This window comes from Anopheles funestus, chromosome X, assembly GCF_943734845.2.
Source record: "Anopheles funestus chromosome X, idAnoFuneDA-416_04, whole genome shotgun sequence".
Classification (NCBI taxonomy): Eukaryota; Metazoa; Arthropoda; class Insecta; order Diptera; family Culicidae; genus Anopheles; species Anopheles funestus.
Window position 1 is genome coordinate 14,417,496 of NC_064597.1, and position 14,499 is coordinate 14,431,994.

Genomic DNA, 14,499 nt, shown 5'->3' on the forward strand with positions numbered 1-14,499 from the left:
TTAAAGGCATCCATTTCGCCTTTTTCATGCACCCAATCATTCTTTCAAAATAAATGAAAACATTGTGTAATTGTGTTTGTGTTGTGTTGAATTTGTTGCACTCAAAATGCCGGCTGTTTTGATGTTCTGGGAGCTGTCAAAGCGTGCAATAAATTGGGGAAGGAGCGAATCCTTTCGTAACACATACCGGTTGTACATTTTGTAAATAAAAGAAGTGTGTATAATAACAGGCGAAGTTCTTTTATAAGATGGTAACTAGAAATACCAATAAAGCTTACAGTTTTTTTATAAGAAATGTTTATCTTTTTTCAGAACCACCATTGAACTGCGTGAGAAAACTTTCATAACACTCTATCATGTTTGTCGGCTTAAGTTGCATTCGAACTGGAATACACCACAATCCGGTATTGCTGCTTCGATATTTGCCGGAACTGTTTTCCTTTAGGACATTGCATCAAACCAAAGCACCGTATTGTAACAATCGCGTCCAAACGGATGTTGGCAAAGATATTTCCACTGTCAGTTGTGTATTTTTTGGGCAATGGCCGGAAGAGAATCGTGAAAAATTCACCAAAGATATGCGCGTGTTCGACCAGTTTGTTGATGAAAAGGAGGAAAACTCGTTGTTAGAAGAAATAGACCCGTACCTGAAACGGCTGCGATACGAATTCGACCACTGGGATGGTGCAATTCACGGATACCGTGAAACGGAACGAAAACACTGGTATCCCGCGAATCGGGCAATCCTAGATCGTATTGTATCCGTTGCCTTTGAAGGAACCGCCATGCCTTACGTTCATGTGCTGGATTTAGCGGAAGAAGGTGTCATCAAACCACACGTCGATAGTGTACGGGTAAGCGATGAAGGAAATGGGACATTCTTTCCAATTAGTTACGAAATAAGCTAAACGTAAACACGCTTTCTCTCATTTAGTATTGTGGCAACACCATCGCAGGTATAAGTTTACTCTCTGACTCCGTTATGCGGCTGGTGCGGACAAACGACGAGGAACAAACGGATGAAGAAAGCCGGCAAATATTTACCCAGGAGCGCGACAATAAGTATTGGGCTGATATATTGCTTCCAAGGCGATCGCTTTACGTGATGAAGTATGTAATAATAAGAAACACCGAAGCTGCTGTGATACTAAAATGTTGTTTTTTATCTTTTCCAGACACACGGCTCGATACAAATTTACGCATGAAATTTTGACTAACCAGGAATCCTTATTTCGAGATAAACTGATCAAGAAAACGAGACGCATATCAATAATTTGCAGAAATGATCCATAAACTAGTAGTGAAATAAAGCAATTTACTTTGTACGTAACAGAATATGCGCTGAAAATTGTGGTATATAAAACAGTGTACATTTTAGCAAACTTTTAATAGAACTATGTGCATAAATGCTCATAGTATCATTTGTCCCTTTAAGGTCCGAAACTGAAACTTTCATAATTTGTGTTTGGTAGCAGTATCTTGAGCAATTTTGTTGACAATCTTGTGCGCTTGATCGTAGAACGGATTGGTTGCTTCGCGGACCCGTGCCATCCATTGCGTTAGATTTGGGCGACCATCGCACGGATCATATCCGGCCATTCCTAAGAGTTTAAATGAGATAAAAGCACATACATTATATGGCACAACAAAGCTGGCTTGTTTGTCACTTACTCGGTTGCTCGATTTCACACACCGCCAGCAGATCGGCCACCGAAATTTCATCCCCCACGATAAACCGTGATCCACCGCCAAGAAACTCCCGCTCGATAAAGTCGAGACAGCTCTCCATCTGCGTCCGATACTGTTCAGCCCGTTTCGGATCTACCTTGCTACCGAACATACGTGGCCGCAACCACAAGTACTGAAAGTAAGTGGCACAAACAGCACGCGTGTTGTGATGTTGCCACTCGAGATACTCGTCCACCAGGGCCCGGCGCCTCGTTTCCGCCGGGTACCAATGATCCGGCACCTTATACTCCCGGCACAGATACCTAAAGATGGCAACACTCTCGGCCAGATTGATCTGGCTGTCGGTGATGCATGGTACCTTTTGGAAGCGGTTGATTGCCTTAAACTCATCGGTAAGATGTTCACCTGCAAGGGGGGCAATAAAGTATAGTTGGCCACGGTGCTGCTGCTTATTTCGTTACCTACCTTTGCCCAAGTTCACCAAACACTTTTCGTAAGGAATTTTCGTTTTCTCCAAAAAGATCCACAACGCCCGGGATGGTTGCGACATAAGGTCGTAGTAATATTTTAAATTTTTCGACATCTTGCTTCGATAAATGTAATTTTTATGCCGGTACCGGTATGCACAGTCAACCGTTCTTTGAAACACTATGTATGCTTATGTGCTGGCGTTTTAGAAACACAACCTCATTGATCAAAGTTCATCCTACCGTATGTGTATGTTTGGGTGCGTGGTGCGTTTAAATTATCGCACAGCATTCGTAAATAAGAGCCGAGATAAAGCTTCGCTGGTATCAGGAATATTTATATTGCTATCAAACTTTGGTAAGATAGTATATTACAAACAACAATAACAAAAATAACCAAACATGTTACGATAAACAACGTATTTATGGATTAAGAGTAGAATTTATTGTGTGAAAATTTGTTCTTTTGTAGTCCGATGGTCGTTAAATATGCTGACTAACATTCAAATCGGAAAGTAATTTCCAGCATATTCGCAAATAAAAGAACACCATACTATTGTTCAAGATAACGTTTTATTGCTAAATCTCTTCGAGTGTTTGCAAACAATTTTGCATACATAATGGTCGCATTAAGTTAATTTAAATTAATAAAGCTATGAAAATACCCTGTTAATCCCACCATGCACGAGGTTCGTGTAGACGAACATCTCGTGGCTCCTGCTGGCACTGGAATATTGCTGCTACTCCAGGATATTTTCATCCATCTGTACATCCTTGGGAATAGAGAGCAGGAATGAGATCTGCTGCTTACTAGCTAGAAAATCACGATCAGCTTTGTACTTGTTTTGGCTGCGATTACGCTTCATCTGCGCTTCCAACTCTTCATCATCAGAATCATCATCAGAGTCGAGTGGTGCCGGTTGGCTGGCCAGTTTAGATTCATCGTGAGATTCTTCTTCGTCAGGAATTATAATCCCCTTCAGTTCCAGCGCAATTCGTTCGCGCTGCTTAAACGACTCTTCAACTGGTACGAGCCGTTCACGGAGCTGTAGCAAAATAGGTTGAAATTGTTTTTTCATCAACCGTTTGGCAACCAGTTCCTCCTCTACTTGCAGTGCGTACTGCCCTGAAGCGATATCGTCACCGTCTTCTTCAGCTTCAGTACCGGTGTTTACGAAAAACTCATCCTGCAACCGGTGTGTTGCATTTTGTGATTCGGAAATCGGTTCATCATACGTGGATTCGTTCGCTGTCTCGACGTCTAATACTTGTTCGTGTTGGCGAGCTTTTTCGGAACTGTTCAGCAACTTTTTTACCGCAATCGTTAAGCGTTCACATTCGACCATGCGTGTTTGGAAGTAAGATTGAACGGCGGATAGATTATTAACTGCGTTCTGCAGTTGCAATCGCCCGAGCCACGATTCAGGGTTAACGAGACATTGGATGTTATTATCTATCAGTATCATTTGCTGAACATTCGCCGTTAGCTTCACTGCTAGGTCAAGCGAATGGTGCTTCACGGACAACAGCTCACGTAAACCGGATTCTTTTATTTCGTTCTCCATCACCAAATCTTCCATTTGCGATAATCCGTTCAGCATCAATTGCTTTTTAAGCTCTCCTGCTTGACTGTTGAGACAATCGATGAGACGATTGGTTTCGACCTTTATTACACTTATTTTCAGATCGCTCAATATAGCTAGGGACAATCGCAGCAGGCAGTGAGATTGCATGTACAGAAAGATATTGTACAATTCCTAAAGAAATGAAATACATTAGTACGCTGCCACATTTATCACACTGGAGTAAATCAAACCATAAAAATGAAGTAAATCAAATTTACCTTTGCCATAGTTAGATTCGGTACCAATTGTTTAAATGCATCACAATTTTCTAAAGTCTCCAGCAGATCGTAAAATGAGCTGAACTCGTCGCGTAATTCCGTTTTCTCTTCTAATTCTTGTACATAATCGTACATGGTGTTGATGGCTTTGATGCAGTTTCCCGTACAAATCCGAAGCATTTCTTTCTCATTTGCGCTGTAATAGAAAATCGAAATATGTATAATATTGCAAATAAGTACAGAATGTTAATATGAACGAAACGTACCCATTTCTTAAACAACTAATACGTTGATTGCCGTAGATCACTTCATTCATAAACATCAGCATTTTCTTCATTGTATGGTCGTACAGATCGATGGATTTTATGAGTCTTGTGATTATGGTGCGATCGCAATAGTAAAAGAATTCCTCATACGCTACACCACCGAGCAGTAGAGCGCTGGTAGTGGATGCTACTATCTGCCATGGACTTGTTACATAGGAAGGCGAGAATCTGAAACAGTTGTAAATAATTTTATCAACTCATGCCCTTGTTCTTGGATCTATTGCCAAAGCTTTATACATACCGGGTGACTGCTGCTATGGTTAAAAGGCATCCGGCACACACGATTTTACGTGAACGAACAGGTTTCTGCATGATTCCCGCCTGGGTGATGTTCTGTTCAAATTTGAAGCAAATTTCAACCACTTCCAGATGATCTATCAGCAGGCGCTTGGATGTTAGTATCTTCCAAATACAACGCTCCGTCATATCCGGACGCTTCAGTAGATTATTCATTGTTAACCAATTTTATCAAACTATTGCACTGAATCTTTCTGTTTCTTTTACAGCGAAAAGGCCGGCAGTTTGCGAGCTGAACATTGAATACCGTTTGACATTGAATGCCGTTTGACAGCTACGGCCGCTTCAAAAGCCCGGTGAAAATGATTATATAATAATGTGTCATTTACGAATGAAGGTATGATAAAATATTGCCATCAAAATTTGTAGCAGTTTGCATCATATTTAAAAAAGCAAAACATTAAATTTTATCAATAAATAAACCAATAAATTAAGCAGTAAGATAAGAGAAAAATAGCATAAAATAAAATACCCATGTCAATATGTCAAACTTGTCGAATGGGTAAATTAACGTCTGCTCATTTATGCTAAATGTACAGTAAATGAAAAGTGATTTATGAATTATTCTAGCAAATTTGTCTCACACCGATGTTTGAAATTATATGCATATTGAAACAATTTGTTTCCTTCCAATTGTCTTTTCATTATAATGTTGCATTTGGTTTGCCTGACATTTAAAAAAATCAATGTAGCTGACAGGTAGATGATTTGTTGAAAAGTGATTTCTCGAGAGAAAGTGTTTTGGTTCGTAGCACTCTCCAGTGCATTACGAATGAATTAAACAAATTGTGAACAGTTGCTGGTTGGCATAGTTTTATATTGATTTGTAATCAATTCCTGGGTATTCTATCTTTCCTTACCAGAAGGAACAATACAATCCAACAGCTTTAAACAAGATTTCTTCCAATCTTACTTGAATCGTTCTATTGATGTTTTTGTCTTGGGCAACATTATAAAATTACCACACCAAGCAAATCGGTCAATGGCCACCTAAGTGTACCTAAAAGTGATTTGAACAAAGCGAAACGCTGAAAGTCACTCATCCACTATGAGTATAGTCGAACCAAACACACAGACTGCATCAAACCAGGCACTCCAAACGGCCCTACAAACTTTAAAAGAACGCTGTCAGACGTTCCAGCGAAGGATTACGATACTCGAGGAGGAAAATGGCACACTACGAGCACGGCAGGTAAAATCAACCATTCCCGAACAGCTCCACGACAATAGAGCAGTTATTCAAACCGAGCTGATGCAACTGCGGGAAACCGTGGCCGAGCTGACACACCAAAAAATGCAGATGGCGGAACAGATATCCATGGTAGGGACAGAAAACAGACAGCTCTGGCGACGGCTGTCGCTGATCGCGAAGAATCTCGGAGATGTGGATGGAGTAAACGTTGGCCCCTCAGCAACAACGGTCAATCAACAGCAGAGAGCACCACCACCACCTACATCATCCTCCACCAATCAAACAGGTCAAAATCTAATCCGATCACGCACCTTCACGAAGCACGCACCAAATCCGAAGCTGCGAGAGCGTTTGCAACGCGACAATTCGGCGGAAGAGAAAGGAATTAATTTGGAAGATATTTCCTTGCTCAATACCTGCGGCTTCCTAGAGACTTCCAATGTAGATCCGGTACAGGACGAGGAACTGTTGCGTGCCGCGCTCGAGGCGAACCCGGACATTAGCCGATGTACGGAGGGATTACTTGATATAGAGAAAGAAATAGCAAGACAGCAGGCAGTGATGTGGGATCTTTACCATGTAATAAGATCAGGTAATGCTAGCGTAATCACCGCAACCGATTACGACAGGATTAAATATGTTCCACTACATTTTCAGAACTGTGCCAACGATGCAGTACGAAATCGTCCGAAACCGAAAGTGAGAAACTTATGAAGGACGTTATGGTAGAGGTGGTCGAAAATGAGCTAGCACCACGTAAGAGCACACTCCTGTATCCGCCACCAGTAGCATCGAAGGGTAGCCAGTCACGAGTGGAAAGCGGACCCGGACATTGTGCGGACGCGTTAATGTTCGATAAGGTTAGCATGAATTTGCTGCAGGAAAAGCTACGTGCCAACGGTATGAAAAAGATTTGCCCAATGTGCGGGTTGCTCTACGGGCAGGAAACGGTATTCGAAGAGTTTCAAACCCACGTTGAATCTCATTTTCTGCACGACGGTGAACTGGATGAGCTTAGCCTTGACCGTACGTACGAGTATACGTCCCAAACCGTCGGCGATTTCTGACCATCGTCCGGCTCGACTAGAAGTCGAATATTTTTTTCCAGCGAACTCTAACGAATGGGGGTCCCTTCCTGCGTAGATTGTATGCCTTTTTAAACACCTTTGCTGTATGTAGTTCGTTGCCTTCACCCATAAGCACTGTTATATTTATATGCCTGCGATTCGATTTCGGCACGTTCCGTATAACATATTACAGCAGCATTACGGACTAAGATAATACAATGATGTAAAGCTAATTACAGGACAAAGCGTCAACAATAAAAGATTTTATTTTCTTGTACGTTTTGTACTGCGAAATGTGTCTACTTTTGCAACGTTCACTCGAAATATTTAGTACGCCACCGTTAATGATTAACAAAAAAGGGTTTCGAGAAAAAGCAACCGAGAACATTTTATTCGAGGTATTGCTGCACACAGGATTCTAATGATACACTATCGGCCACACGGTATTTTTCTCGCAATTCACATCCTTCTCACTTTTGCAGAACGTGTTGAAAGTCAGATCTTTCGGGAAGCCAATAATTTCCCGCTCTTCGTAGATTCGATAGGTGAAGGTAGATTCGTATGTACCGATAAAGTACCGCGCATGGGAGCAAACGATCTGATCCACTATCGCGATACCGCCATCCTTTAGTGCGACCCGTTGTTCGTAACTTTCCGGCACGAACCGTACAACGCGGAACCGTTTTAGGTAGTTTTTCAGGTTGTAAAATTCCATCCGCGAGCAGTCGGAAGCAACAAACACCGTTTTCAGGCCCTGCTCGAGCAATTTCGCACGGATCTGTAGGGCGGCCGATTGGACGGTGGGTGTAGTTTTATCGCGCCCGTATAAAAAGTCTGCTCTGCGTATGTGCGCACACAGATAGTCGCCGCCACGCGCACTTCGGTGGCTTCGTTCATCCATCCAGCGTGCCGGTCGCACCGTCCGATCTTGCTGGTCGGAAGAGTCGAGAAATGCCGCTCGAAACCGTCCAGCCACTTCGATTAATTCCTTAGCAAAACGCATCGATCGGCGAACTTCCCAGTAATCGATATTACCCCAGAGATCATGCAGGACAATTTCAGCATTCAGCACCAATACGTAACGTACGTGTTGGTGCCGTTGGGATTTGTAAGTTTCCAGCAGTTTGTGTAACAGCATCGCACTGCCCTGAAATTGCAGACAGGTGAACTCTTCCGTGGTGAAGTTTGCGTACCCAAAGTACGATAGGGCACTGGCATCGTAGTCGTTACTTTTAGGGCACACATGCTCCTCGAACTTATCCACAAACACACCGTTTTCGAACATATTCTCGAAGTGCTTCAGGTTGTACACCTCGTTCAGCATCACTATCGTATCTGGGCCATGCAAACGTTCGTACTCCGCGAAAAACTCATCCATGTCGATCACATCCGTATACTGCTTCATGCTTCGCAGGTCGAAAAAGTGGTTCCAGAAAAGTTGCGTCTGGTCGATATTATGGCTGCGCCAGTGCACCAGATTGGACCATGGCGGTAGGACCAACTTTGCCCGACGATATCCTTGCTGCGTGCGAAGATACTCCAACAACACAGCCATCCTAATGTAAACATCCCGACGGAGGTTAAACCCTTCGCTAGGATTCACATCGTACAGCAGGTAAGTGATGGGTTCGTCCAACACATCCAGTTCGTACAGCTGGCATCGAAACGGTTCGAAAAATATGTCCCTTTTTTCGCAAATTTCCCGGATGTGGCTAGTGTGGACTATCTGTGAGATGGTCACCAACAGTAGCGAGTAGTATACTGCAAACAGTGAGCAAAATATGAATATACACAGCTTAATAGAAGATGTATCTTATCAAGAATGGAACTAATGTGTACTTTGATGCATTGGCGTTACTTTAAAGCTGTACAGTCGTATTTAAACCTATCAAATAATCACCAGAGTGTACCGGAACACACTCCTCTTAAGACATGGAATCAAAATCAAAAAGTTCTTTCCAAGAGCGATAGAGAAACCATGAACCGGATGAGACAGCACTGGCAGCGAGTTGGTGCTCGCTAAAAATAAATCGTTACCATCGCAGCTGTCAAGCTTGACGTTTCTCGACTGGGTCCATCACCCGATTGGCCTTTTTTGTAAGGTTGCAAAGAAATACATCTTGCCCCGTCTGCTACGTTTTCTGTCCGGCAGCTGAACCGTGCTCGGCGACTCGGTATTGATGGTTGATCTTGGCCAACGGGTGAAGGCAAGACTAGTGCATCCTAATCCATAAATTGCATTGCATCGCTTTCGTCTTTCCCAACCCCCTACAATGGCATTAAATCCGCAGTATGAAGAAATCGGCAAAGGATTCGTCACTCAATACTATGCCTTATTCGATGACTCAACGCAACGACCGACCCTGGTAAACCTGTACAATGTAAGTGTTCCTTCGATCGTCCCAACTTTTTTGGGCTTCCGGTTCTTTTTTTATTGTAGCTCACAGAATAGCGGCCTACTGTGATAATGATAGGGGGCCCGCTACTCTATGCGCACCTAACCTCACAACGAAATAGTCCATATCTTGCTACCGAACAACATGATTACCATCTGGGGTTCGCGACCGCGAATATGTTGTGGAAGGAAATGTTCGTTGTGTAGCTGATTCTATCCGAAAGCTTACGGATCTGCTATCAATCTCGTCTATCCAACAGGCGGAATTATCCTTCATGACGTTCGAAGGGCAACAGATTCAGGGCGCGGCAAAAATTCTCGAAAAACTGCAGGTAAATAGCAAACGATCGTTTTGTGACACCGATCGAGACTCGAACTAAATGTATTGTGGTTCCATTTTTAGAGTCTCACGTTTCAAAACATTAACCGTGTGCTAACGGCGGTCGATTCGCAACCAATGTTTGACGGTGGTGTGTTGATAAACGTCCTAGGAAGATTGCAAGTAAGTAAAGGGAACACTTCATGACCTGAAACAAACAATTGATCGTTACGAAGGAGTCAATATTGGTGGATAATGTTTATCGTTAGTCTTGAAGTCTACGCACCAAGGATAGCTATCCTAAATTGGAAGAATTCACTATGTTCTTTTACTCAAAAGTTGAACCGCTTTTACGCATCGCTTGAAAAGTTATATTAGAAATATTAATGTTAAAAAATTGAAATAGCTTCTCATAAAATTTAGAATAACAACGTTTTACAGACAGCCAATATTACCCCTCAACTGAATACGTTCTTTTTTACCTTTCAGTGTGACGATGATCCTCCACACGCCTACTCCCAAACCTTTGTTTTGAAACCGATCGGAACGTCGTTCTACTGTGCACATGATATTTTTCGCCTAAACATTCACAACACCGCATAAAACATAACAAACACATATTCGGACAAAAAACAAACAAATCGTTAAACAAAGTGAACATGGGATTAACTAATTAAACTCGACGTAACTCTGGCCCCTGCTCGCACCCACATCCATACACTTTCCCTCCTGCCCTCTTCACTCCGTGGTGCGGGCGGAATGCAATTGATTGAAGCTATATTGTGCCGGTTGCATGTGACGATGGAATCATCTCTCTCAGCCCAAGTTTGTTTTAAATAATAAACTATGCTTTACTAACAGCCTACAAACACCGTGTGTAGAACTGGTGAACTTATAATGCAATCAATCAATTGGTAAAGAAAAGTTAACTCAAAAGGAGCGAACTGTTCGGATCTTTTAAAACAAAACGCACAGCAAACCCGTTTAATGTTCCGCAGGTTCTGCTGCAATGTTTATAGTATATTATAACTATTCCGCTTTGTTGTGTGTATGAGATAAATTAATCGAGTCAGGCTAAAAACTATCCACTCTACTGTTGTGAGAACCATCCGAGAGCGAAAGAATATCCGCCAGGCGCGCTCGACAAACCGCACGGATGCGCCAAACGTTCCGGATCATGGTTTCAAGTATTTTTACCTTCACGGTAACTTAAAGTCAAACGAATAAGAGTTTACACACAAACTGGAATTTGGAACAACGAAACTAAAACAAAACAGATAGATATATCCACACACACCGATTGCATCCATTTGATGCACTGCAGGGAGACAGAACAATAAAATTACCATTCGGTTTTCCTTCCTTCCTTTTTTTTTAACTCTGTGTCTCCTAAGTACAATGAGTGTGTGGTTTGATTTTAAATTCTCATTTGCTTATACGCCTGGTTGAATTATTTGTAACGACACAGTTTCATTTGCTTGGTTTACTATATTATACTTCTCAGCTAGTTGACGAGCTTTATACGACATCATCTTCAATTTGTTTAAAAGCATAATTTCTGGCTGGCTGGTTTGTAACGCAAACCCGTGCGTAAAGTTTGGTAAAAAAAATGTGTACGAAATACCTACATTAGAACGTCGCTATACGAACACAAAACGGAGCATAATTTTGATGGTATCAAATCATATTGAAGGAACTGCTCATCAAAAACATTGCAAACATTGTAAAAGAGCAGTTAAGAAACGCGCAAAAAAAATTACTCCTAAACATTATTCACTTAATCGCTAAAGGTTTTGTATTCCTTGGGGGCGTTTGTGTAGTTCTTCGTCGAGCTTATTTTATCTCTGGCTTTATTAGCACTAAAAAGTATTGTAAATAAAACACAAAAAAACTATATATCACATTCAATTTACGGAGGATTTTGCGACCGTGTCCTGTGGAGTTATCTTACTACGTAATTCCATCGCTTTTTTGTTTGTGTTTTTTTTTGTTGTTGTTTTGGATACTGATATATATGTAACCGCGAAAGGATACTAAACAAGTGCGTTACTTGCACAGACGTGCAACCAAAACGCGAGCAGTCGGTCAGGTCAACAAGTTCGGATTGTTTCTTATTTCCCTTTGAAACTGTAACTGAAACGAAATACAAATTTCAGCGAGTTCTATCGTTGTACTTGTACTGGTGAAGTTTTTTTTTAATACCGAGTGTAGCTCAACGTCTAAACGGCTGGCTGAACATAAATTTCATCTTATTAGCATAAAACAAAAAAAAAGAATAATCATCACATATTAATCTCAAAAAAGTGTGTCTGTGTGTGTGTGTATTGCAAAAAAAAAATCCATGAGAATTCGGTTTTGATCACGATGTAACCCAGGGCGCTAAAAGACGAGAATACAGAAAACAAAAGAAAGAACTAAGAGCATATCACTCAAACCAGCTGCAGTATCGCTCTCATCAAATTTTGATGTTATATAGTAGGATTTGAATAGTAATAAGTGATAGTGTAGCTGTGTTTTGCTTCCTATGCATTCCCCATTCGAAACGTTGCGATGGTTTGCTGTTAAATTGCTTCTCTTTTCTTTATGCGCGCGATAGGTGCATTATTATAAAGCCGTTTTTGTTTTTTTTGTAATCGAGAGCGGCTTTGCATTGCGTACGATGATCGCTAAGTGTTGCCAGACGCTCCAACCATTTAGCTCCTAACTGTTTTCCTTTCTACGATGCGCGCGCGTGTGGCATTACGGAAGATTTTCACGAATCTCATCTTATATATTAATTCTATTATCTTCTCCTTTTCTATGCCTTCCGAACCTGGGCCTTCCACTAGGAGCGATATACACATGCACACAATACACACATACGGCTACGTGATACAGAGATTTAGAGCATGCATCCAGGAATCGCACGCGCGCAACAAAAAAAAAACTTAATTCAAAATACGGCTAAATATTTACTTTCGATTTTTAAACGAACGCTGCGTGAAGCCCTTTAACGACCGCATTGCCATGGCACGGTTAAAGTGCCGGGTCGCCTTCTGTTCCAGTTCGTGGCTGTTCTGGTTGCTTTCGTTTGACGAAAGAATCACATATAGCACGCACATCACCTACGAGAACAAATGGAAAAAAAATGCTTCTGTTAGAATATGAACGTAACCCAGTGTTACAACCAATCCCTTCTTCGATCCACCCGTAACGTACCAAGAAAATAATGATGATGATGGTAAATATGTGTAACGACGAGGCGGAAATATTCTCCACATCCGCAATTGCCTTCTTGATCGGTTCGTACTGTGGATAGAGCTCCAATGCCTGCCGCAAGTGGTTAACTGATTCTTGAAAGTGGCCGTACGCTTTAAAAATTTCACCCAGCGTAAAATACTGCCGCCATGCGCTTCGATCCCTTGGCTGCACTTCCAGCGAGCTGCAATAAAAAAAAACAACACATTTTTATCTGCGAAACATACGTACGCGTTTGTTGTTTTTGTTAAAAACTGACCGTCTGGTTAGGTGTATCGCATCATCCAAATACTGCAGATTGAACAACACCCGGGCCAGGTTCAGCAAAACTTCCGCGTTCGTCGGTGCCATCGCAAGCGCACCGCGGAAACATTCAATCGAATGACGCGCATCGCCCTTTATTCGCCAAAAGTTGCCAATTTGATTGTAGAGCTGCACTGATCGTGGTTTTTCGCTTTTCGCCTTCCGCAAGCGCCTTTCGAGTGCATCGATGTCGAAGTTTTTCAACGATTTCGGACCTTTTTTCTTCAGAAACAGGTACGCCACCTCCGGCTCGGGTACGATCGGATGGCTGTAGCGCTGTGCTACACCGATCAAATCATCGTAGTACGTGAAATTGACTGGTTTGCCACAATCCAGCACATCCGATTCGGCACTGACGCTGGTTCCTTTCGTGTTTGCATTGGACGTAATGTCGGAAGCGCTATAAAGGCGGTGAGAGATAAAAAAAACACAGAGTTGCTAGATTAAAACCAGTAAAGGCGGTTTTGTTCTTGAACGTACGCCTTTGCTAGATTCACTATAATCTTGTCCCGGGCATGCCGCCTCCATGTATTATCGCGATAGTTAGCCGCGGTGGTAGTGATTATGTGAAACGTTGACTCCTCATCTTCCTCGGGATGATACGGGTTCAGTAGCTCCTCTACGTTGTTAATGTGCGGAACAAACACACCTTCCCCAGTGGTGGCCGTGGTTTCTGTGGCCTTTGCTCCGGTGTTCTAAAGAAAACGAAAAAAAAACCATGTTAGCACGTGGAATCGTTTGAGCAATGTGAGAGAAACGGTTACTCTTTCACATACCTGTAATTTGCAGTTCGTACCACCGGACACACTGACAATTTTGCCCTCCTCCGAATTCAACTTCCACAGCGTGGAGGTGCGTGAATTGGTGGACAGCACCTGGGTACAGAGAATGTACACCAGCCCATAACACACGGCCGCCCTTCTGTCGTGCATTTTGCGTTTCGTTTCCGGCAAACACTCGAATCTAAGCACTGTTTCTCCAAAATTGTCCATGCATATTACTTTGAATTTTGCATTACGACCGTAGTGTCGCCCGCAAACAATTCATAACACGCACAAACACACCCCAACTGAGAAAGGTCGTCCAAACTTTTGCGTATAAAGTGCAGCACCCAGCACAAGCGATTATTATTTTACCAACTTCTTTTTCAATCACCGGTGGTCGCAATGTACGAAGTACGTCTTTGGGAGAGGGTGAGGGAGATTCACGTTAAATGTTTGGTAAAAATAACTTTACTGGACAATAAAGCCGTGAAAATTCAGCAAGAATAATTTTCTGCTTCTGCCTCTTCTTGTCTGTATTGACAGTTCTCGCGAAAGGGAGAATTGGTTTGACAGCGGACAGCTTCGAGTAGTTGTACAAGG

At 42.3% G+C, this 14,499-nt stretch overlaps 7 protein-coding genes across 7 annotated transcripts; 3 read left to right on the forward strand and 4 right to left on the reverse strand.

The window, feature by feature from the left end:
* Window positions 1-116: 116 nt before the first annotated feature.
* Window positions 117-1,335, forward strand: LOC125760964 (alpha-ketoglutarate-dependent dioxygenase alkB homolog 7, mitochondrial). The gene is made up of 4 exons (XM_049421625.1): window positions 117-251; window positions 313-854; window positions 935-1,110; window positions 1,176-1,335. Exons 2-4 carry the CDS (start codon window positions 357-359, stop codon window positions 1,291-1,293), a joined length of 792 nt encoding a protein of 263 aa, XP_049277582.1. The 5' UTR covers window positions 117-251; window positions 313-356; the 3' UTR covers window positions 1,294-1,335.
* On the reverse strand, window positions 1,138-2,383 carry LOC125760996 (glutathione S-transferase theta-3). Its single transcript, XM_049421715.1, has 3 exons — window positions 2,155-2,383; window positions 1,672-2,094; window positions 1,138-1,601 (listed from the first exon to the last, which is right to left on the reverse strand). Exons 1-3 carry the CDS (start codon window positions 2,270-2,272, stop codon window positions 1,453-1,455), a joined length of 690 nt encoding a protein of 229 aa, XP_049277672.1. The 5' UTR covers window positions 2,273-2,383; the 3' UTR covers window positions 1,138-1,452.
* A 250-nt stretch (window positions 2,384-2,633) lies between these two features.
* On the reverse strand, window positions 2,634-5,056 carry LOC125760776 (uncharacterized). The gene is made up of 4 exons (XM_049421243.1): window positions 4,567-5,056; window positions 4,266-4,493; window positions 4,000-4,195; window positions 2,634-3,913 (listed from the first exon to the last, which is right to left on the reverse strand). The coding sequence occupies exons 1-4, from the start codon at window positions 4,776-4,778 to the stop codon at window positions 2,897-2,899; spliced, it is 1,653 nt and encodes a 550-aa protein (XP_049277200.1). The 5' UTR covers window positions 4,779-5,056; the 3' UTR covers window positions 2,634-2,896.
* Window positions 5,057-5,323: 267 nt separating this feature from the next.
* On the forward strand, window positions 5,324-7,158 carry LOC125760851 (protein spindle-F). Its single transcript, XM_049421388.1, has 2 exons — window positions 5,324-6,406; window positions 6,472-7,158. The coding sequence occupies exons 1-2, from the start codon at window positions 5,671-5,673 to the stop codon at window positions 6,879-6,881; spliced, it is 1,146 nt and encodes a 381-aa protein (XP_049277345.1). The 5' UTR covers window positions 5,324-5,670; the 3' UTR covers window positions 6,882-7,158.
* An 85-nt stretch (window positions 7,159-7,243) lies between these two features.
* On the reverse strand, window positions 7,244-8,927 carry LOC125760784 (GDP-fucose protein O-fucosyltransferase 2). The gene is made up of 2 exons (XM_049421288.1): window positions 8,721-8,927; window positions 7,244-8,642 (listed from the first exon to the last, which is right to left on the reverse strand). Exons 1-2 carry the CDS (start codon window positions 8,728-8,730, stop codon window positions 7,300-7,302), a joined length of 1,353 nt encoding a protein of 450 aa, XP_049277245.1. The 5' UTR covers window positions 8,731-8,927; the 3' UTR covers window positions 7,244-7,299.
* Window positions 8,928-8,970: 43 nt separating this feature from the next.
* On the forward strand, window positions 8,971-10,464 carry LOC125761037 (probable nuclear transport factor 2). The gene is made up of 4 exons (XM_049421794.1): window positions 8,971-9,262; window positions 9,537-9,608; window positions 9,680-9,778; window positions 10,085-10,464. Exons 1-4 carry the CDS (start codon window positions 9,155-9,157, stop codon window positions 10,196-10,198), a joined length of 393 nt encoding a protein of 130 aa, XP_049277751.1. The 5' UTR covers window positions 8,971-9,154; the 3' UTR covers window positions 10,199-10,464.
* Window positions 10,465-12,184: 1,720 nt separating this feature from the next.
* On the reverse strand, window positions 12,185-14,478 carry LOC125760798 (uncharacterized). Its single transcript, XM_049421318.1, has 5 exons — window positions 13,912-14,478; window positions 13,616-13,830; window positions 13,092-13,535; window positions 12,794-13,016; window positions 12,185-12,699 (listed from the first exon to the last, which is right to left on the reverse strand). Exons 1-5 carry the CDS (start codon window positions 14,125-14,127, stop codon window positions 12,547-12,549), a joined length of 1,251 nt encoding a protein of 416 aa, XP_049277275.1. The 5' UTR covers window positions 14,128-14,478; the 3' UTR covers window positions 12,185-12,546.
* Window positions 14,479-14,499: the final 21 nt, after the last annotated feature.

Bases quoted from the DNA above. Each gene is read 5' to 3' on its own strand.
- LOC125760964 (XM_049421625.1), top strand. From the start codon at position 357: ATGTTTGTCGGCTTAAGTTGCATTCGAACTGGAATACACCACAATCCG. The intron at 855-934 runs GTAAGCGATGAA...TCTCTCATTTAG, and splicing joins CACACGTCGATAGTGTACGG to TATTGTGGCAACACCATCGC. The intron at 1,111-1,175 runs GTATGTAATAAT...TATCTTTTCCAG, and splicing joins CGATCGCTTTACGTGATGAA to ACACACGGCTCGATACAAAT.
- LOC125760996 (XM_049421715.1), bottom strand. From the start codon at position 2,272: ATGTCGAAAAATTTAAAATATTACTACGACCTTATGTCGCAACCATCC. The intron at 2,095-2,154 runs GTAGGTAACGAA...CCCCCCTTGCAG, and splicing joins TTTGGTGAACTTGGGCAAAG to GTGAACATCTTACCGATGAG. The intron at 1,602-1,671 runs GTAAGTGACAAA...TTAAACTCTTAG, and splicing joins GTGTGAAATCGAGCAACCGA to GAATGGCCGGATATGATCCG.
- LOC125761037 (XM_049421794.1), top strand. From the start codon at position 9,155: ATGGCATTAAATCCGCAGTATGAAGAAATCGGCAAAGGATTCGTCACT. The intron at 9,263-9,536 runs GTAAGTGTTCCT...TCTATCCAACAG, and splicing joins CCCTGGTAAACCTGTACAAT to GCGGAATTATCCTTCATGAC. The intron at 9,609-9,679 runs GTAAATAGCAAA...TTCCATTTTTAG, and splicing joins AAATTCTCGAAAAACTGCAG to AGTCTCACGTTTCAAAACAT.
- LOC125760851 (XM_049421388.1), top strand. From the start codon at position 5,671: ATGAGTATAGTCGAACCAAACACACAGACTGCATCAAACCAGGCACTC. The intron at 6,407-6,471 runs GTAATGCTAGCG...CTACATTTTCAG, and splicing joins TTACCATGTAATAAGATCAG to AACTGTGCCAACGATGCAGT.
- LOC125760798 (XM_049421318.1), bottom strand. From the start codon at position 14,127: ATGGACAATTTTGGAGAAACAGTGCTTAGATTCGAGTGTTTGCCGGAA. The intron at 13,536-13,615 runs GTACGTTCAAGA...CCGCCTTTATAG, and splicing joins ATAGTGAATCTAGCAAAGGC to CGCTTCCGACATTACGTCCA. The intron at 13,017-13,091 runs GTCAGTTTTTAA...TTTTTATTGCAG, and splicing joins GCGATACACCTAACCAGACG to CTCGCTGGAAGTGCAGCCAA.
- LOC125760776 (XM_049421243.1), bottom strand. From the start codon at position 4,778: ATGAATAATCTACTGAAGCGTCCGGATATGACGGAGCGTTGTATTTGG. The intron at 4,494-4,566 runs GTATGTATAAAG...CAACTGTTTCAG, and splicing joins ACCATAGCAGCAGTCACCCG to ATTCTCGCCTTCCTATGTAA. The intron at 3,914-3,999 runs GTAAATTTGATT...TCATTTCTTTAG, and splicing joins CGAATCTAACTATGGCAAAG to GAATTGTACAATATCTTTCT.